Source organism: Lynx rufus, unplaced genomic scaffold (assembly GCF_022079265.1).
Source record: "Lynx rufus isolate CCGP_SWC_20201006 ecotype Redwood Valley unplaced genomic scaffold, mLynRuf1.p SCAF_1, whole genome shotgun sequence".
NCBI lineage: Eukaryota > Metazoa > Chordata > Mammalia > Carnivora > Felidae > Lynx > Lynx rufus.
Window position 1 is genome coordinate 224,047,952 of NW_025814823.1, and position 23,113 is coordinate 224,071,064.

General features: G+C 34.3%; 1 protein-coding gene across 2 annotated transcripts in view; it reads left to right on the forward strand.

Moving 5' to 3' along the window:
- Positions 1-23,113, forward strand: part of CDH18 (cadherin 18) — a 343,377-nt gene that overhangs the window by 237,204 nt on the left and 83,060 nt on the right. Inside the window, exon 5 of one of the 2 annotated variants that reach the window (XM_047074386.1) lies at positions 17,199-17,386. In XM_047074386.1, the coding sequence (XP_046930342.1) occupies positions 17,199-17,386 (188 nt within the window). The remainder of the gene's footprint in view (positions 1-17,198; positions 17,387-23,113) is intronic. The other variant, XM_047074393.1, reaches the window with a different exon arrangement.

Here is a 23,113-nt window from a genome sequence, read left to right on the forward strand (position 1 = left end):
ACTTATGGAGCATATTCTTTCATATAAGGTAGTAGCTATAAATAAATAAGTATGTGGCATTATTCCAATTTTAAAGTTGAATATTTTGAAATAATTTAAGATTGTCTATTTAGAAACTTACCAGTTATAACATCAATAATTTTATGATTTGTATTTAATCTCTTTGGCTGTATGCTGTGGCAAAGTTATAGACTCCTTTTCCTTTGCTTACCCTATTTAGTATGGATATGCATGCTTAGGGTAATAAGCATATATTACTGAGAAATTATGTGATTGTTACTAATTAGTCTTTACAAATCATCTTTTAAATTATTCACAGAATGCTGAAAAATAGTAGGAATGATCTGCAATTAGAATTTATAAGTTTTGGGGTGCCTGGGGGGCTCAGTCGGTTAAGTGTCCAGCTTTAGCTCTGGTCATGATCTCACGGTTCGTGGGTTCAAGCCCCGTGTCAGGCTCTGTGCTGACAACTCAGAGCCTGGAGCCTACTTGGGATTCTGTGTCTCCCTCTCTCTCTGTCCGTCCCCCACTCACGCTCTGTCTCTCTCTGTCTCCCAAAAACGAGGAAACGTTAAAAAAATAAAAAGAATTTATAAGTTTACAATTTTTTCAGCATTTCATGAGTCACGTTTCTGAATAAAAGTGAGAGAATGCTAAAAAAGAGAAGTGGCCCACTTCACCAGTCCTTTGAAAGAAAAATTTCTTACAGGAGAATCCGCTTTGTAGTAGTGCACGTTTACACATGGTGACACCAAATATGTTAGGATAACCAGTTTTATTTACTTTATTTACCTTTTTTTTTTTTAGGTCAACCAACTTTAAAGATGAGCTTCCACTCATCTTTCCACTTTTGGGATGAGCACTGGGTGTTGTATGGAAACCAATTTGACAATAAATTTCATATATTTATTTTTTTTTTAATTTTTTTTCAACGTTTTTATTTATTTTTGGGGCAGAGAGAGACAGAGCATGAACGGGGGAGGGGCAGAGAGAGAGGGAGGCACAGAATCGGAAACAGGCTCCAGGCTCTGAGCCATCAGCCCAGAGCCTGGCGCGGGGCTCGAACTCCCGGACGGCGAGATCGTGACCTGGCTGAAGTCAGACGCTTAACCGACTGCGCCACCCAGGCGCCCCTAAATTTCATATATTAAAAAAAAAAGATGCTCTTCCAGAGTACAGTGGAATTCTAATATCAGAAAATTGTTCTTTTAATGTGTGGCATTGTAACGTGCATGCTGTAGTCATTCTTTATTCGTATAGTAAAAACAATGCCACCAGAGCTTAAGGTAATGCTTAACGATCTAGATTCCATACAAGTTTTTCAGATGCAGGAAATTCCCAGATTCTTGGTATGTCTTTTTAAATTTGAGAGTTTAAATTTCCAATGTAAACTGCATCTGCTGTGTAAAGCAATTTAAAGCAGAGACTTAGAAACTTTCTGGTTAATCTTATCTATAATGTCAGACTTCCTGGATAAGTCAGATATCACAGCCTAAGACTTACAAGTGAATCAGTTTTCCCTCAGAATCAACTATAAATAAATATTTATCTTATGTAAGTTGTCACATTCCCAAGTAAATGCTATTAATGTAAGAAAAAATATTCATTAGTCATAATAATTATAATTATCAAATTGATTACAGCTTTTGTAGGCTGGGACCCAGGGTTAATTTTAGAGAATGACTTATTTACTCATCTGGCAAAGTTACTGAAGGAAAGAAACAAGGTCTTTTTAAAAACAATTAAATCAGTATTATCCTGGGGAAAAAAAAAGTGTATTTGAAGGGTCAAGCTTCAATGAATCAAATGCCCTTTTATTATTCACACCAAGTCTTGCTTTCTTAAATGTACTTCATCTAATCATTAGCATTTCATGATACAGTCTAAGAAATAATGTGAAAAGGATCACATATGGCATAGGAAATTATAGCACATTCAGAAACAGAAATATGAAATAATGACATCTGTATCTCTCTGCCATATAAAATTACATAGTCTTAAAACCAAAATGGATAATTATAGCACCATTTAAAGATATATTTGAAACTTGCTAATGAGGTAGACTATAATTTAGAAATTACATATATTAAAGCTAAGAAAAAAATCCTTTATTGATATATTACAAGTAACTTGGTGCATAAACTTCAGTAACACATATTGTACCACCTCAGATCTCAGCAAGCCCAAGCTTCCCATCCAGGCACTTAAATCATAATTGTTTCTATGTATTTAACTTTTCCAGATAAGACAAAAATCCTACCTTAAAATAATCCCAGGCATCAAAATGCTATACATTCTGTAGTAGAATTGATATAACAAACATTTCATTTAGGGGGAAAAAAAAAACCACCTCTCTCCACACACTTTCAATTTTTTCTGTGAAAGTTATCTAACAGTCACTAAGAATGATCCAGTCTTCATGATAATAATAAGAAAAGAAATTTAGGTGTATAAATTATCAACATTTTGCTCTGATAGCAATTAGCTTCTAATGGGAAAAATGACCTTACATTTAAACGATGAGGAGAGACAAATTTTGGTGGATCTGAACACTGATTTCTGTATTGTAGAAAATGGTTGGCTGAGAATATGACTTAGCACTAGAGTCTAAACTGGCAACATCTACAGAACTTCAGAGTCTCCTTTTTCTTTAAGTTTATTTTTTTATTTTCAGAGAGACAGAGAGTGAAAGTGGGGGAGGGGCAGAGAGAGAGGGCTCTGTACTGTTAGCACACGGTGCTCAAACTCATGAAACTGTGAGATCATGACCTGAGCCGAAATCAAGAGTCAGACACTTAACCGACTGAGCCACTTAGGTCCTCCTGAATCTCCTTTCTAATATGGCCTCCTCTTCATCTAGGGAGCTTTCACTTGCATATTTGTGCAGGTGCTTCTGTGCTCTCTGACTCCCTGATGCTGAAAATATAGAGAACATTTTGAGAATCAGGGATCCTTTCTTCTGGACCTCTGTTGTAGAGTTCTGTGCAGCGTGAGTGCCATACTCTAGAATAATGAGAGTTTAGGGAATTACATGTATTCTGCTACTGTTATAATTGTAAATTTTCTCCCAGTAGACTTTATATTTCCATGTGATTATAGTAGTGTAAGTGCACTTGAAACAGTGACAAATTAGTAAGCTGATGTTATGGAAGTCTAGAGGGAGAATAAGGCAGCATGCAGGCTCCAGCAGCTGGCATTAATGTACAGTTACAAGAATTTATTAGGATGTTACTAGAATAACATATCTGGCATGAAACCAGAGCTTGCTCTGAAATGGAAAATGGAAAAACTACTTGCCAGTCAACAGAAGCCAGAGTATAGACATTGACATTAAAAACTGGCATTGAGAACTTTAAAAAATTGGGCAAATAGGAGATTAGATACAATTGAATGCAGAATACATAAATTGGAAGACAGGTCTGAGGAAACTAGACAGAATGCATAAGAAAGGCTAAAGATAAACATACAAACAAACAAAGAAGAGGGATTAAATACATAGCAAAGGAAAACAAATTTCTAATGTAAAATAATAGGAGTTTCAGAGGAAGACAGCAAAGAGAATGATGAGACAGTATTAAAAAAAAACAATAAACTAGACTAAGTGTTTTCAAGAATAAGTATAGATATTAAACCTTAAACAAATAATCATAAGAAATCTCAAGTGTGTTGGAAAAATTTTATGTCATAGGTGTGTTATGGTGAAATGTAGAGTTTGAAAAACAAAAAGAAAGGAATTTGACACACCATGGGCTTCTCATCAACAATAATAGAATACATATGACAGTAGAAAATTGTTCTCAAAATTGATGAGAAGATGAAATATAATTATTACTCTAGAAATCTTTAACCTATTAAATTGCATTAAAAATGAGGAAGAGGTAAAAATATATGTTAAAACAAAAAGAATGAGTTCACTGTTCAGAGAACCTCACTGGAAAACTATGTAAGATGTATGTCTTGTATTGCAATCATTCACAACATTCATTCTCACTTGTCTTATTTCCTTAAAAAAATTCTGTTTGGAATAGAATTTTACTGACCTTTCATTTTCAAGTACTTGGTATCTTTCTTACCTGCACTTGTATATTTAATTATATGTTCACAATTCTGCATTCTGTCCCCACCTTTGACATGCTTTCCTATAAGTAGGAAACCCATTGAATTTGGGTTGGCTAATTAATTTGCCTTGATCAATGGCATGTGAAAGATTGTGGTTTGAACCACATCTGAGCATAAACCTTAATAAGCTTGTGGTTTAGCTTAATTCTCTTGTTCTTGGCTCCACTCTGATAAGAACATCATTTAGAAAGAAGCTACTCCTTCAGTCTTATGAGAAAACACTGGAGATTAATACAGGTGAGTACAGCAGAGCCCAGCAGAATTGTACCAAGCCAGAGTTGATATATAAAGTGAGAAGAAATAATGTTTGTGATTATAAATTATTGAGATAGAATTCATTAGCGATAGAAAGTGACTAATAAACAAAGTGAGTATGCATACTACATTGTATCTCTCTAGAAGCAAGTTTCTGTCAAAACACCGCCACTGCCATTACCATCCCTGCCACCACTACTACAGCAAATTATGTGAAATTGTGTTTGAAGAAGAAAAGCATATGAAGTGAAGCTTATAGGATGCTTGAAAATGACTGTGTTCTGCTTTGGTAACATTTTCATGAGATAATTTATAAGGTAGAAAATGTACCTAAAGAATTCATGGCTTCAGAAGAGGTTTTATGAAAGCATGTCTATAATGTGAGTTGATTGCTATAAGCTGCATTTGATTAGATACTGAGTAAAAAAGGAAGGTGGTTTTTATTAAAGCATGGGACAGGGCACCTGGGCAGAAAGAGCTGTACTGGGATTGTGAGGAATAATTGTATACTTTTGAGTTAGTGGGGCTTAGGTAAGTCTTTAAGGAATTTGGAAGCAATGGTTCCAGGACCATGAGGTGCTGACAGCTCAGAGGCTGGAGCCTGCTTCAGATTCTGCGTCTCCCTCTCTCTCTGCCCCTTCCCCACTCGCACTGTCTCTCTCTCTCTCTCTCTCTCTCAAAATAAACAAGCATCATTTTTTTAAAAAAAAAGATTAGATCATTTACTACTGTCTAGTAAAGCATGTCATGAGACCCTAAGATATGTATCAATAGACCATATGTTTGGAAGATAAATCGCTAACATAAATCTTATGGGGCAGAGATAAAGAAAATTTCCAGAGGGATTTTGATTTGTTAAAGGAGACTGACTTATAGGATCCTGGAGATTGGGCTAATGTCAAGCCAAGGTTACCTTTTGCATCTAGCAAAGTATTAGCATGAAAGCAGGTGAGTTCCTAGAGGAAAGTCACTCTACCTTTCTCAAGTATATGTCAATGGGTTGCAAGTTATAAGGAGATTTAATTTTTTCTAATTTTTTTTCTTTTGTTCTCTACATCATTCCCCCCTAAATAATTTTGACCTTAAATCTTTAAGGTTGCTGAGAGTGGAAGGTCTTATCTTCTGTAACTTCTTCCTGCTGAATAGGGATGTCAAAATGTCCCTACTTGCAGGTCAACACTGCTCAGTTGGGGACTAATATACAGGAATTATGAAAGGCAAAGGCAGCTGAATCCGAGGTAGACAGTATATATGGATATCCCGAATAGAAAAGGATCATCTCTCAGATTGAAGTTATGTCAGTAAAGGAGTCTCATGACCAGATGGAGCGACATGGGAGAAAAGAGCAAAACATAATTAGAATAACATAAGGAAAGCTTCACTCAAATAAGAGTCCTATGATAGTTGACCAAAATCCTCCTCCAGTCCAGGAGTTTAACCAATCATTAAAGGATAGAGGGATTGTTTAAAGTGCCAATTTGAGTATTCATGCCTTCTAGTAACCCTGTCACATTTCTGTGGTAATCTGGAGTATATACATTACACTCTTTTAATAAAGCATAGGTTCCTCCTTGAGCTGCAGTCAGGATATTAAGGGCCATTGGGTTTTAGAGGAGTACCTTTTGAATTTGTGGATGACTGCATGTCGAGCTTAAAAGTGGACATGGTATGTCTGGCTAAAGGCTCTATTGGCAATTTTATATCAATAGAGATAGCTCCTGAGACAAAAAAAAAAAAAAAAATGGCTAAGGGATAAAACCATCAAGAAGCCATCTTTCTTTTATTTCTAAACTTAACAATATCCTAATCACAAGGAATCACTGGCAAGTGGGAGAAGACTTATCTGGGGATATGGGCATCCCCAAGTGCATCCAATCCAATTATAAGGAAAATGGGGCCATAAGTCCATAGTTAATTCTATAGAGTGGGTATGCTTCAGCTTTTAAGGAGTGATTTTGTCATTCCAGACATACAGAATTGGTCAAAGTGATAGTTGAGTTATGCAATTGTTGGGGAATCCATCCCGTGTCCAGCTATTCAAATAATCATATGCCCATGGGTCCTTTTATTATCCCCACAGAATAAAAAGCATGAAGATTCTCTATACATGAGCTATTATGGCAATTTCTCTGAAGTTTACCTCAAGTTGTCTAGCCAAGGCAAACAATATTCAAAGACAATCAGAACTAGAATTGAACATCCACAAAGGTGTGTTATTGAAGCCTAATTTTTCTCTCAATAATTATCAATTCCAGAGATAGTCAAATCAAGACTATTTTGTTTGTAAAACAGGTTCAGTTTCAACATGGCCTAATTATTTGCATAAGCTCAGCAGTATAGATCTTTAAAATTTTGTTTTGCTGGAATTTTTTATAAGGAATCTTTACATTGAACTTTTAGTAGCCTCTCTAGACCAGAAGTCAATCCAAATACTTACCCTCAGACATACCTACACTACCTATAGATTTGGGTGAATTCCTCTTCTCAAGATCCCCCAAATATTCTGAGGTTCCTGCACCTGCCAGGAAGTGACATTCTTTACTCAGCTGGTAAGGCTGCTGGGAACTGTATAAGAAAGGTATGAGGCCAACACTTCCAATGGGCTTTATAGCTCCATGTTTCATAAAGTTAACCTTAGGTCCTTAAAGCTAACTAGTCATATCTGAGTCTATGCATATCTCTTTCAAATATGACATTCAAGTCAAAGCCTTGGTAAAATAACCAGAGTTTCTAGTGGTGTCCTTTTACAAAGAAAACAGATTCTTATTAAACTTAGGAAATAGGATTGTCATGAAAGAAAGCATACTCACTGAGACTTTTTGAATTTCAGAGGTTTCAGGCAGGGAGAAAAGTTAAATGCTTCAGTTTGTTCACAATTGAATACTTTATCACAATTTGTATATCATAGATATCTTAAGAGAAAGTTTCCTTAATCTGGAAGAGCAAACCTTAGAGGACCAATAAGAGTCACTAAAACTAGAATCATTTTCCTCAGTTCATTTAGTCCCATGCTACTAATTCTTAATCAGGTTTAATGTAGCCTTTTAGTCAGTTATGGAAATTCTTACCCATCTTAGTTTTAGGATTTTAAAGATATCAAAAACCTGTATTTGTTGAAAGGCCTTTTCATGAATCACCTTGAAGATGAATACATTTCTCAAGAGCATCAGAACAGTAATTGTAAATGACAAAATACTCAAAAATTGAATGGTTAAAGATCTGAGAATTCATTATAATGAAATTGACAAGGAAATTCAGTTATTTCTGTGACATAATACTTCAAAAATATGAATATTGAGTGATGACCTTATACCAGAACATAACATACCAAATAAACAAGTCTAATTAGTCAAAGAGACTTCATTTACAATTCAAATATTGGTGAAGTTTGTTAAAACCTTTAGTTTTTAAAACCAGTGCCTAAATAGGATTACGGATAATCCAAGACCTGATGAAGACAAAGCATACAAACTGTTTTGGGGGGGGGTGGTTTCTTTATATCCTTATAGTTTTCATATAATGCAAGATAGAATTAAATATTTGCTGTTTTGAGTTACTGAGATATTTTGGTGATTAATCAATACATAAATAGCTGACTTATAAACATACTACATCTGTTATTTTTTAGAATTCTCACTGTGTAATATAGTATATATTTTTTATCATATATTTTTCCCATTTTCTCTGTCCCTCATGAGAATGTACACTTTATACAGATGTTTTGTCTGTTTTTGTTTGCTTCTGTCTGTTTTGTTTACCGTATTTGCAGTACCTGAAATTACACAGCATGAGGTAAGTGACATTTACTGAACAAGCTGACAAACCTCGGCTGACCCAAAATTTCGTAGGGGCAAGTACAATTTCATAAATAATGAAGAACTTTTAAAGAAAAAAATTGGAATCGGGCAGAAAAAAACAGATATCAATATCCATTTGGTTTGACAAATAGATGTAGTGAATTTCACAGAGCACTTAGGAAGCACACCCATGTGTACCCTGGGACCGGGTATATGTGTATCGTACATTAGAAAATGAAGGCACTGGTGTCGTTGACCATCAACGTTGACCATCATTCTGAAAGTAGATAAACCGGCATCCTGAAGCTTTACAATTGGACTGAGATTTATATCTTCTTTATGCTTTAAAGGGAAATATGATTGTCTCATGGCATTAGAAGAAGGAAAGATTCAAAAAGCAAATACACTAAATATAAAATGATCAATGTTACTAGATAAACATTAAATTATTTTAAGCAAAAGATATAAACATAGGGAAATTACAGGTTATCTGGTATTCTAAAAATATTTACAATAATAATTAAACATAAAATAGATTAGAGGTTACAAAAAACTTTTGTATCAAAATGAAGAATGTTAGGAGCATATGAAATTATTGCAATGAAAGAAAAGATCATCTTTACAGAAATCTGGGGATATACCAACTATAAATGCTCAATTTTCTTTTTAGAACCAGTTAGAATTTTTAATAGAATAGAAACAGAAATAACTTCAATATAGTAGAAAACGAATGCTTGAAGTTTTGGATGTAAATATATTTTTGAAATAATTAAAATATATTTTGAAATAATTAAAAACAAAAAGAGACACCATGATAATGTGTAAAAGAAGCTGTAAGAAATTACCTAAGAGTTCTACAAAACTGAAAATGCTTAATTAAAATCAGTCCTGGAAGCAACAAATATCAAAAGAGTCAATAATATTAAAAACTGATATAAAAATAATGAAAGTAAGGGAAAGAGAAAAATCTTTTCACAGCACACAAGGAGAGAGAGAGATGTGGGAAGGACAGGGAGTGAAACTATGATGTGTAAATATCCCTTGAAAACCAACAAAAAATAGGGGTGCCTATGTGGTTCAGGCAGTTGAACATCTGACTCTTGATTTTGGCTCAGGTCATGATCTCACATTGTGGGATGAAACCCTGTGTTGGACTCTCTGCTGAGCATGAAGTCTGCTTGGGATCCTTTTTTCTCTCTCTCCTCTGCCCCTCTCCCCAACGGTACAAGTGCTCTCTTTCACTCTCTCTAAAATTAAAAAAAAAAAATAAAATAATAAACACAAGAAATAAGTGTCTTGAAAGAAAACTTTTATGATTTGAAAAACAAAGAGGATTCAGATTAAAACATCTCAACAGGTTTTAATATTAGAACAACATCCAAAACTAATCCCATCTTGGCAATATTTGTTATAAAGATGACAATAATTAATAAGTTGGGAGTGAAAGAAAAGAGCTCACCGAACAGCATTAAATCAGTGACTAGTTTTCTCTTCTCCTGAACTATACACCCATCTCATCACAGTATATCATGGTGTGAATGTGGATACAGTGGTTGGTTTGGGGGATATTTTTGTATCCCCCAATTGTACGTCAAGTCATTAGCTACGTCAGCCCTCAACAAAACAAAAATTAGTATAACCAGGAAGGATTTTTCTTTTTCAGAAGTTCTTTTCTGCTACAGAATTCAGATAGAATATCCTTCCATAGTTGATGACCATTAAAACAACTGAGGCTGTTTTCTCATAGCTCATGTAAATATAACCAAGATTTTTACTATGAGTGTGCTGGGACTGCGCAATTATTAGATGTAATTATATTTTATAAAAGCAGAGCTACATGTGAAATGATAGAATGATTGCTTTACTCTTTATTTTAATTTTATTTATTTTTAGAGAGAGAGCATGCATGTGTGTGAGTGGGGAAGAAGCAGAGAGAGAGGGAGAGAGAGAATCCCAAGCAGGCTCCAAGCTGACAGTGTGGAGCCCTAGGTGAGGCACTATTCCTTGAACAGTGAGATCATGACCTGAGCTGAAGCCTTGATTCAGCACTTAACTGACTAAGCCACCCAAGTGCCCCAATGACTTCATTATTTACTAAAGAATTTGAAAAATAAACTCCTGCATTTTAAAAACGTGTTGAGGGGGGCGCCTGGGTGGTTCAGTCAGTTGAGTGTCCAACTTTGGCTCAGGTCATGACCTCGCAGTTTGTGGCTTTGAGCCCCCCATCGACTCAGTGCTGACAGCTCAGAGTCTGGAGCCCGCTTCAGATTCTGTCTCCCTCTCTCTCTGCCCCTCCACCACTTGTACTCTGTCTCTCTCTCTCAAAAGTAAATATTAAAAATATTTATTGAAGGGTGCCTGGGTGGCTCAGTCAGTTAAATGTCCACTTCTTGATTTTGTCTCTAGTCATAATATCATGGTTTGTGAGATAAAGCCCCACGATGGGATCTGGGCTGATGGCAATCAGCCTACTTGGCTTGGGATTCTCTCTCTCCCTTTCTCCCTGCCCTTCCATGGTGCTCTCTCTCTCTCTCTCAAAATAACTAAACTTAAAAATCAAAAAAATTCCATATATTGCATGACTTGGGTTTTTAATGCATAATTTATTTTAAATGTATAAGTACATTATAAGTGTGTGTATATATATAGTGCGTATACATATTATATACATCATATATGTCATATATATGTGTATATATATGTGTATATATATATGTGTGTACACACACACACACATATATATATACATATATATATATATGTTTATGTATATATGACAAATTTTCTTTAGTAAATGTTTGAAGAAAAAGGAGGGAGCCGGGAAAACTCTCCCCTTAATTTCAATAGAGATAATTAAGAATTAAGTCTCTTGTTTTAAATTTGTGTATGTCCTTACAAATCCAATTATGTAATTTATTTCTAAGAATTGAATGAGTGATCTCTCTCTCTCTTTCACACTAATACATAAATGAAATGCAGATATGCATACATATAACATGTTTGTATGCACATACACGCTATGTGTGGGCTTATATGCATGTGTGAAAGTACAATATCAGTGGGGTTTTTTAATCCTTTTCCATCCCCTTGGAAATGTATAATGTTACACAGTACATAACCTTTTGGAGAACTTGCCGAGCACTCTGAGGGATATTTTGGCAACCACAGAAGTGCTGATTAGACTGTACTATAAATTATCCAAGATGGGCATTTTTTTCTTCCCAGAGGGAGTAATTACAGAGTAAAAATAATACAAAAGGCAAAAGGTCATTCACTATGTATTCCAAGATTCTAGGAGTTATGACCTTTATTAATCTTATGTAGATAAAAGTGAATTTTTTTCCTAAATAGTATACTGACTCTATCAATTGAGCCATATCATGTATAGCAATGGTATAGCTTCAGGCTGTTAGTCAGATATTTACATTTTGAATCATACCCTTTAAAGTTTCTACCAAATGTTCTTCAAGCCTATAAGGAATGGCAGCTTTCATAAATAACAGGTAAATGAAGGTTCATATGCAATTATTATACAGAGATGATAATATATAATTATTTATGGACTATAGGCTCTCAGTTTTTAGGATTCTTAAAGGTAATTTTATATGTTATATGTCTTTATGTGTGGTATTTGCATTTTTGTTAGAATTAATATTTAGAGTAAATTTTGCCTGATATCTTTTCTTATTTTAGAATAATTCAATATATTTCCTCCCATGGCTAATCACACTATACTAAAAATGTCACACATAAAGATACTATATTGGATTAAAGTTACAAATGTGCATATGAATGCTATGTTTATGTTAAGCACAAATATTAATAAAGTGCGTAAGCTTTAAATACACACAAGGCTCTTTAGAAGGAGCCTGGTCCCAAAGATCTTAGATTCTTTGAAATTATTTAATTCATGGCAAGTCTATTTTTTATATTCTTTATGATCTTTATTATCATGTCCATCCAAGTCATTGAGTTAATCTCCATTTATCATTATATATATACATGTATATATGTGCATATATATTTCCAATTACTTCTATTAATCCTATAATTCTCTCACTAGAATATCACCTTAGATACACAGACACACACTCAGAGGTTTTATTTTCCAATTTGCTGATATTTCTTATCTTATAGAGATGATCATTATTCATTCTCTTTTTCGATTCACCTATTGATGGATACTTGAGTTGTTTCCATATCTTGGTCATTGTGATTAATGGCTACAGTGAACATATTAATATAGGCATCTCTTTGAGATTCTAATTTCAATTCTTTGGGATGTGTACCTAGAAGTAGAATTGCTGGATCATATAGTAGTTCTACTTTATTTTTTTTTTTTTTTGAGGAAACTCCATACTATTTTCCATAGCTGCTGCACCATTTTAAGTTTCTACCAAGAGTATACATGGGTTCCAGTTTCTCCAGAACCATACCAACACCATTTATCTTTTGTGTTTTGATAATAGTCATTCTACTATATTTTAGGTGATGTCTAAATGTAGTTTTAAGGGCACCTGGGTGGTTCAGTGGCTTAAGCATCTGACTCTTGATTTTGGCTCATGTTATGATCTCATGGTTTGTGAGATCAAGTCCCTCATCAGGCTCTGAGCTGATCGTTAGATTCTCTCTCTGCCTCTTTCTCTCTGTCCTTACCGCACTTGCACTTTCTCCCTAACTAACTAACTAACTAACTAAATATAGGTTTGAATTGCATTTCCCCATTTCCCTGATAATTAATGATGTTGAGCATCTTTTGTGTAATTGTTGGCTATTTATGTGTCTTCTCTGGAGAAATTTCTGCTTAAATGATTTGCTAGTTTTTTAATTGCCTTTTTTTTTCCTATTGACTTGTAGAAGTTTCTTATATATTTTGGAAATTAACCTTTTATTAGATCTATGGTTTGGAAGTGTTTCCCCCATTCTGTAGGTTACCTTTTCATTCTGTTGATTGTCTGCTATGTTGTGCAGAAGATTTTTAGTTTGATGTAGCCCCACCCATTTGATGCTTGTGCTTTTGATGTCATATCCAAGAAGTAATTGCTAAGCTGATGTCAAGATTTTCTGTATTAACCTTTATTTCTTTAAGGAATTTTACATTCTTGAGACTTGCATTTACATTGTTGACTCATTTTGAGTTGATTTTTGTGTATACTATAATGTAGAGGTCCAATTTATTTATTAATTTATTTTGGATGCATATATCTAGTTTTCCTAATACCATTTGATAAAGAAACTGTTTACTCTTGGCACCCTTATCACAGGTCAGCTGACCTTATATGCATAGGTTTAATTCTGGGCTCCCTATTCTGTTTCATTGGTCTATATGTCTATTTTTATGCTGGTACCATACTGTTTCAATTACCGTAGCCATATAATATATTTTGGAATCAGGAAGTTTGACGCTTCTTGCTTTGTTTTTTTCTCAATTGCTTCATCAATTCTGTGTCATTTGTAGTTCCCTAGTCTAAGAGATTTGTTCTATTTCTGTGAAAAAAATGCTAATAGAATTGTGATTGAAATGGCATAGCATGACCTGCAGATTGCTTTAAGTAGATTTTTCGAGTATGATGTTAGCTATGGGCTTATCATTATGACCTTTATTAAACTGAGGTACCATCATTCTATCATTCTATCATTCTAGACACACACACACACACACACACACACACACACATATGTGTGTGTAGTGGAATATCACGCAGACTTTTGAAAAAGAATAGGGGCACCTGGGTGGCTCAGTCAGTTAAGTATCCAAGTTCGGCTCAGTTCATGATCTCACGGTTCGTGAGTTCAAGCCCCGCATCAGGATCTGTGCTGACAGCTCAGAGCCTGGAGCCTGCTTCAGATTCTGTGTCTCCCTTTCTCTCTGCCCCTCCTCTGCCCATGCTCACTCGCTCGCTCTCTCTGTCTCTGTCTCTGTCTCTCTCCAAAATAAATAAAACATATTTTTTTTTAAAGAAGAGAGTCCACCATGTGTGACATGGGTGAATCTACAGAACATTATCTAAAATAAGTCACAGAAGGACAAATACTACATGATTCCGCTTATACAAGGTATCTAAAATAGTCAAACTCATGGAAGCATAGAATTGTATCGTGATTGTCAAGGGCAGGGGACTGAAGGAAATGAGAAGTTGTTTTTCGATGGGCATAAAATTTCAGTTATGCTGGATGAATAAATTGTAGAGATCTTCCACACCACAGAGTAACTATACTTTACAATACAGTGTTGTGCACTTCAAAATAGGTTAATAGGGTAGATCTCATGTTCAGCCTTTTTACCACAAAAGCAAAATAAAACAGAAGCAAAAGACACAAGAAAATTAATAACTTGATTTTGGTGATGCTACTGCCAGTGTTTTGTGTATTTATACCCATGAAACTGTACATATTAAATATGTTCAAGTCTTTGTATACCAACTGTACCTCAATGAGGCTGTGTTGTTGAATTTTTCTTTCAAGAGCCTCACCATAATTATCGTCCTGGAATTTTATAGTATTTTTTAGGTACCTGGCTATTTATACAGTCCTTAGAAGTTCTAAAAAATATTTTAAACATCTTCTGACTTCTGAATAAATCTTACCTGTCAGCTATTTTCTAGTTATTAGGAGACAATTTGAATACTGTTTACAATTCACAAACTCTCAACTATATGAAAAAATAAATATTGAAATATTAATCTTAATACACTGTATTTTGCCTAATGGAGCATCGCGAACGGGGAAGAGGTACGATGCTTGCAATGCTTAGAATGTATCAACAAATATCAGGCCTTCCTCTGAACATGATGGTCTTCTTCCAGGGATATCCTTCCCCTTATAAGACACAGCCTAAATGTTTCCTGGAATGTGAGTCTTTTATGACTAATTTATACAATTTTTTGTAACTTTCTTTGTAAAAACAACCTGCTTTGCAATAACACTAGCATAATAACTTTATGATTGGTTTATTTATTTCTGTGAACTAAGACTTCTTTTGTTTGTAAGTTTTTATCCCAGTTTTCATTGGGTGAGAGTCCTTTGGGAGGCTTACAGAATTGTGGTAGGTTAAGCCATTATTTAGAGACCTTAGCAACCAGGAACTTGACTTCCTAGCCTTTCTACCGTAGAAAGAAAATGTAGGAGATGTGTTTGACTTTTTTTATCTAATTTTTTAATAGAATAGTGCTCTATTTTATGTAACTGCCTAGGAACATTATCGTGTTTACAGAGATTCTGAAAATTATTATAGCTTCTTTCTGATACTGAATTTTACCCTGAGATTAGGTACTTCAACATGAATTTTGGAAACATGACTACTGTCAGGAACCCCCTCCAACATTTCATACCTTTGCCACCAAAGAGAAACTAAAGGTCTCTCCTCATTCCAGTTCTCACATTTTATGGAATGTTCCCTGTTTGAATCATTGTGACTCAACTGCCAACCTTTCACAAATCAACTGCAAGCAGAAAGGTGAAGTCCTGTAAGAATTTGGGCCTCATGCTCTTTGCAGGTCAATTAAATATGTCAGGAGGGATAGAGTGTTCTGCAATATGACAGATCCTGGTAAAACCACATGATTAAGGTCAGAGGATCATGTGTTTCATAGAGGACGGTGGTCTATCCAGGAAATGTTAAGTTGGTGAGGACTATTGAACTAAAAAATAATGTCAGGTAGCATCTCAAATGTTTATAGAAGAGAACTGGGAAAAAATCTTCGTTGAATTTTGAATAAACAGACACATAAATCAAATAGAACTTTAATACAAATAATTGTATCTTTAGAAACAGATTAGATCACCCCACACATTTACCAGATATGTTAACTTAAAAAAATATTATCATACCATAACTAACAAAACATTGGCTTAGGGAAATTATTTTCATATAGGCTCCACATTCACTTATCTGTATAGTCTAATTAAATCCCTGCCTAATGTTAAATCACCATTAATTTAGTCTTGGTTGAAAGTCTTTTATACAATTATATTTTAATTCAAGTTTTCCATTATTTATATTGTTATTTGAGATTTGCTATAAGAAACAAATTGTTTTAATAGATCTGTTTCTAACTGGTCAGTAAAACAATGGTACTGATGTGGCCATTATGTTTCTTAGTACCTATTTTATAAGTTTCTATAAAGAGAGTTCTAGGAGCTCTCCCTGAAGGAATTTAGTATCAGGACAAACTCTGACATTTAAAAAAGTTTCTCAGTGTAAATATTTAGTATCAGGACATACTGAAAAAGATGTCTGCATATTGGATCATGAGATTTATAGAGTCAATAGGGTTTTAATGTTTTTTGGCTATGGGATATATATGTAAAAATTAATTCAATCACAAATAAGACATAATCCTATGTAGTCATTATATTTCTCTTTCTCATTCTTTAAGTTAGTCATTATTTTCATTTTGATGACTTTATTTTATTCAAGACTTTATTGTAAAACCACTTTAAATTCTTTTTAGAAACTGATCAGGAATACAGGGTAATTAAGTGCATAAATACGTTTACTGTCTCTCTGTCATGGCTTATACATTTCATTAAACTTAAGTGTATTGATCAGAATAATAATCATACTTGCAGGTACATTATATTGTTTTCTCTGTTTTCACTTTGAATTTCAAGTTTTCTAACTCTTATATTTTAATTTTGCATGCTACATGGAAGGAGAAATGTTTTGGGGATTTCGTTAATACTTGACTAATTTAGTTTTTGCTCAACATAAGAATGCAAATCTGACCTTCATTATCTTTTATTGGTTGCCTATGAATGTAGAGTTAATAAAATATTTTATATTAAGATCCTACAAATTATTTTCATATAGGTTATTTTACATACACTTTAAAGTTTATGTAATCTAGTATTTCACTACTAAGCAGTTTGACATTTAAAATCTGAAAACACATCCATTTTCTATATTACTTAATACAATGTTTGTTTGAATATGTGGTCTAACCATTTTAATGTCTTTTTTCCTTTGAAACTACATTTTTGTGAACCCATTACCATCAGAAAATTTTAATATGAAATATTTTTCAGAGCACTATCAGCTGTATGTTCCTGAGTCAGCTCAAGTTGGGTCAGCTGTTGGGAAAATAAAGGCAAATGATGCAGACACTGGTTCAAATGCTGACATGACCTACTCCATCATTAATGGTGATGGTATTGGGATATTCTCCATCTCCACTGACAAAGAGACCAGAGAAGGGATCCTTTCTTTAAAGAAGGTAAAAAGAGCATACTTTCTCTGATTTAAGCAATTCACCCATTTTTCCATGAATTATCCATAATGGTATGAATAATCCATATTGTCAAGTCATTAGTATGCTAAAATATTTCCTCTTTAAGATGTAATTACATTTTAATTATGGCTCTGTCTGACTTTTTGGATCCTGTCTTAGAAAAAAAATATATATATATGACATATATATGGAAGATCTGATGTAGAATGTACCATGACAAAGGCTTATCGTGAATTCCAGTTCTATTAATGCTCTATTAATGCATACAATATTAATTATCTCATGTTGTACTAAATTATGTAACATTAAGAGATTTTTCTAACTAATGTAAAAATCTTCACCATGTTCGCTAACACTCACTAGGATACAGGGTTTTGTTTGACAGTCATGGATTCATCAAGACAGCTCTAGTGGAACCCTTAACCTTCTCCCTGACTCTTTTTTATTGTAAAGAATTTGTCATTGGACTAAATCTATCTATTGCTTTTTGCTTTTAAGAGTACATTATGTTTATCTCATTGTAAAAATGAAATGGAACACAAATATTAGCAAAGAAAGATTTAAATATAACTCCTAATGCAGAATGTCTTAGTCTTTAAATATTGAATGATTTCAGCTTGGAAACCTAGTAACATTCAGATCCCTGGGCTTTGCCTTCATATATTTTGATTCAGAAAGACTGGAGTGCAGATAAGGAATTGGCCTTTTTAGCAAGTACTCCAGATGACTCTACCGTAGAATATATTTATAACATAGGTTGACAACTTTTATCCTGACATGCTACTGTAGATACTGAAGTGAATTAATCTATGTCTGTCTGTCTGTCTATCATCTATCTATCTTTTTGTCATCTATCTGCATAATTATTTGTGTTTTGTTTATACTTTTCTATTTGAAATATATAAATTTTATTAATTCTCCCAATACATATAATCTTATATTGATTAAAATTAAGGATTAACTTATTTTTTAGATGCTACAAAGGGGGCCACAAAGTAGACTTTTTTTTTCATTTTATTTATTTTTGAGAGAGAGAGAGAGTGAGAGTGAATATGGGGCAGAGAAAGAGAGGGAGAGAGAATCCCAAGCAGGCTCCATGCTATCAGTCCAGAGCCCAACACAGGGCTTGATCTCATGAACTGTGAGATCATGACCTGAGCCAAGATCAAGAATCAGATGCTTAACCAACTGGGCCACGGAGGCACCCCAGCAAACTGCAATTTAGCGTGTAAATACTTACAGAACAGTATTCATCACTAGACTATGTAAAATATTGATGTCTTCACCTAAAATGTTTTATCATTTTAATCTTTCTTTCCTGAATTTGTAACCAGGAATGTTATAAAGCATATAAATGAGTACATGATAAAATGAGGAATTTAATTGCAAGTTGAGAGACTGAATGTGTGTTTTCTACGGAGGTGTGTAAAAGGTCAATGGAGACAAGAAACTTAGGATACTAAAGAGAGGATATTGGATTTAAAAAGATGGCTGGGGCAGAGATGACCCTGTGTAGGATCTTGATCAAGGGTAGAAAGAAACAACCCGTGATGGTATGCCTCCATCCCTGAGAAAATCAAACAGGATTTGAAGTAAATGGTTGCAAAGTTTGCAATGATCCAGCTGGTGTGGGGGAGCTGGGGGAGGAGAGCAGTGCTTGCTTTTTGAGCACTAGGTCTTTGTAAAGTAGGAAGTTACAGCATATTTGCAAAAAATGAGGTTGATGGATAGTTTGAATATATGCAGGATCTGAAATACAAGTATATATTATGCAATTAAGAACACTAGGGATTTTACCACCCCGTATGGCTTCAATCAATTTGATGATGTTCGTGAAAAACAAAGTCAAAATAATTTATGTACGTATGTGTGCACATATATTTAAATAACATTCTTTATTCAATATCGTGCGCACACACAACAGTTATTTTTCAAGACAAAAATAGTTTCAATTGTACAAATGGTACTGGTAATGATGATATATTCAAAATAATCTTTTCACTTTCTTCCATGAATTAATTTTTTGATGTAGTCTACACTTCTTTCAAGAAGTATTAATGTTTGCGTTTATCTAATTATTTGATCCTTCAGATTATGATTTTATTATTTTTAATGTTTATTTTATTTATTTTTTTAATGTATTTATTGAGAGAGCGAGACAGAGCATGAGCATGGGAGGGGCAGAGAGAGGAGGTGACACAGAATTTGAAGCAGGCTTCAGGCTCTGAGCTGTCAGCACAGAGCCCAATGCAGAGCTCGAACCCACCAACTGCGAGATCATGACCCGCGCGGAGGTCTGAAGCCCAACCGACTGAGCCACCCAGGCGCCCCTTTTTCATGTTTATTTTTGAGAGAGAGGGAGAGAGAGACAGAGTGTGAGTGGGGGAGGGGCAGAGAGAGAGGGAGACACAGGATCCGAAGAAGGCTGTAGGGTGTGAGCTGTCAGCACAGAGCCTGATGCAAGGTTCAAACTCAGGAACAGTGAGATCATCACCTGACCTAAAGTCTGATGCTCAACCGACTGAGCTACCACAGTGTCCCAGATTAAGATTATTAATCTGAGTTATTTTATTGCTACATACTGCATGTTATAAACAACTGCAATTTGAAAAATAACCTATGTAACCCAGTGTTTTTTAACCTTTAAGAGGTACTCATTCAGGTGGCAGGAAATGGATAAAACAGTCCTTTAAAACAGGTTTTTTATTTAATCTGTAAGGCAGCTCAGTTTAGCCAGCAAGGCAGAACAGCTAATCTTCCCAAAGATCAAAATCAGGGCTGCTTTCTAAATCAGTTTGCAGGGCATCTGCTCATTCCTGTCCATATCATCCCTTTATCAGAAAATTGCCAAGTTGAATTCACAGGTCCGTGGTGTGGTACATTGTAAATACACTTTGATAACTTTCATTCATTGTTTAATGGAGCTTGACTGGGTGGAAAGGGAAAAAAAAAGATAAGGATGAATGCAAGTTGATGCACTCTTTCCTCCGCCATAAACCTCTGTAGCTAGGGATGCGTGTTCTTAGCAGCCTTTTTCTCAGATTCTCTTCTTGTGGTTTCATATCAATTTGCAGTCTGTATGGTACTTGATCCTTTTTTTTTTTAATTCAAGGATCCAACCCTATTTGTTCTGACTTTCAGCAAAAAACATCTGTACTATCTTCATAGTGTTCAGTGTGAAAAAAGATTAATATTATTTTATTTAATAAATGATTTGAAGTGGACCATAGAGTAAACATAAAAAGTTATAAAAGTATTTTTTTCAAGTTTAAGTTAATCCTACAAGAAAAAAGTATGAAATATGTTCAATTATAACGATACTAGGTCTATGCCAAATAATCACATTTTTGGTTGTTTAGTGGGATATGTTTAGTGAATTTTTCTTTATTATTCCTTTGCCTTGCATTGACTGATAGAATAAGAATCAGAATGTTCCTTGCCATTAGATTGTAAAATTTGGGGCTCTGAACCATAAAGTGCAGCAAGGAAGACATCCCAACCTATTGCAAATGCCCATAAAGGCAAACGCATCTGCGCACTTTTTTTTTTAAGAAGAAATAGATGTCTAATTGTAATGAACTATTTCCAAAATCTGAACATTCTTTAGAGATGAGACTATCAAAAAACTCTTCCAAACTGCTATTTTTATTCTTATAAGGTGCTATCTGGAAAGTACTTCTGTTCAACCAGAAGTTAAAGAGAAGAGTCACATTTCAATTCAGTTAAATCTGTCACTATATTTGAAATGACTTTTGACAGAGAACTGCTTTGGGACAACTTTGTTCTTATATTCATAAATAGGCATGGCCATGAAGTGATAGCTAATAGTTGAAACTACTTTGGATGTGAATTGGCTGTTTTTTACATGTATATTTCTATAATATAATTTACTATGTCAGTTGGAAATTGATAATGTGTTGAAACATCCTGATGAGTTAAGCTGTTCATAACATGGACTATTGGTAAGTTACCATACATATGGAAATTCACACACAATACACATATAGGCTGTATAAAAATATAAATAACATAATATACAATATATATTTATATATATCACAAAATATATGTGTATTTGTTATTTGAAATAAAAATTTCCCATTTATTTTTTTCCCATCTTCCAGTGACAGCAAGCAAACATAATATTTATTTGTATCAACATCTTTGAAATTATCCACACTGAATTACTCTCTTCTGTGCAGAGAAATTTACAACAGGAAAGTTTGTACATGTGTTCTAGTGTCCACAGAATGTCTACCTTCCAGGAAATATCTCTGACAAGGACCATAAACCATGGCATGATAAGAAAACCTAACTGAAGAAATGTTATTCAAATCCGTGCCATTTTTCTTAGGTTTGGGCAAATATTATCATTTAAAATACATATTTTCATAAGGCAAAATTTAATAATAGTATCAGGTACTATTTCAGGGATTTAGCCATGTTTTTACATGATTTAAAAAAAATAATGTTTATTTATTTTTGAGAGAGAGAAAGTAAGAGCAAGAGAGATAGCAGGGCAGAGAGAGAGGGAGACATAAAATCCAAAGCAAGCTCCAGGCTCTGAGCTGTCAGCATAGAGCCCAACGTGGGGCTCGAACTCATGAACTGTGAGATCATGACCTGAGCAGAAGTCGGATGCTTAACCAACTGAGCCACGCAGGTGCCCCCTTTTTTTGTATGATTGAAGTGATATTTGCGTATATTAAAATGCATTCAGATGTCAATTCCATTCTTATCCCCCACTGTTGCATTATAAAATCTGGATGAGAATGTAATATAAAAATTGGACCAAGGTGAGAGCATAAGAAGTCTCTTCTCGGGGTGTCTGCATGGCTCAATTGGTTTAGTGTTGGACTCTTGATCTCAGCTCAGGTCATGATCTCATGGTTTCATGAGTTTGGGCCCCACATAGAGCTCTGTACTGACAGTGTGAGTCTGCCTGAGATTCTCTCCTCTCTCTCTGCCCCTCCCCCAACTCACATTGTGAGTGTAACTCTCTCTTTCTCAAATAAACATTAAAAATATTTTAAATATAAGTCTCTTTTTCTTATTACAAAAAAAAAGAAAAGAAAGAAAAAAAGAAAATTAAAAAAAAGGAATTTTAGGATCTTCTTGAACTCTGAAGTGAATTGAAACATAGAGCAACTTGGCTAAAGGCTGTTTTCAGTATCTTTCTACCTATGATGGTTATAGAAGTCCAGAGGAAGACTATACTAGTGTGATTTAATGAAAAGTAGAAGTGATTAATGAGAAACAATTAAAAAGTCTCGAGTATGTAGAGCTGGCCGGAAAATGATTGATGGGAATGATAACCATCTACAGTAATGCAAAATGTGTTAATATTACAGAGGGAAAAGTATTATTTTATAAGTTAGAGAGAGCAATGATATGTAAAAGTAATTACTAGAAGTAATAGGATGAAATTAGGAAACGAAAATTTAAAATGAATATTGGAGTCAACTCATTGACAGTGAACTGCATGAGGATATTGAGCAGTAATTAAAGAGAAGTAAGAAAAACCCCAGTGGCTGAGGACATTAAAAATCACACGAGGATAAGGTCTTCTGGCATGGGCAGAAGAGATAGAGGAATTTGTGCGAAAAGCATTTAAGTTTCTTAGCTCTGTGTCTGTGAATTAAGGAAATTATAAAGTTCTGGTAGCCGGAATTAATGAAATTATAATTAATGAAGTTATTCATTTTCATGTTA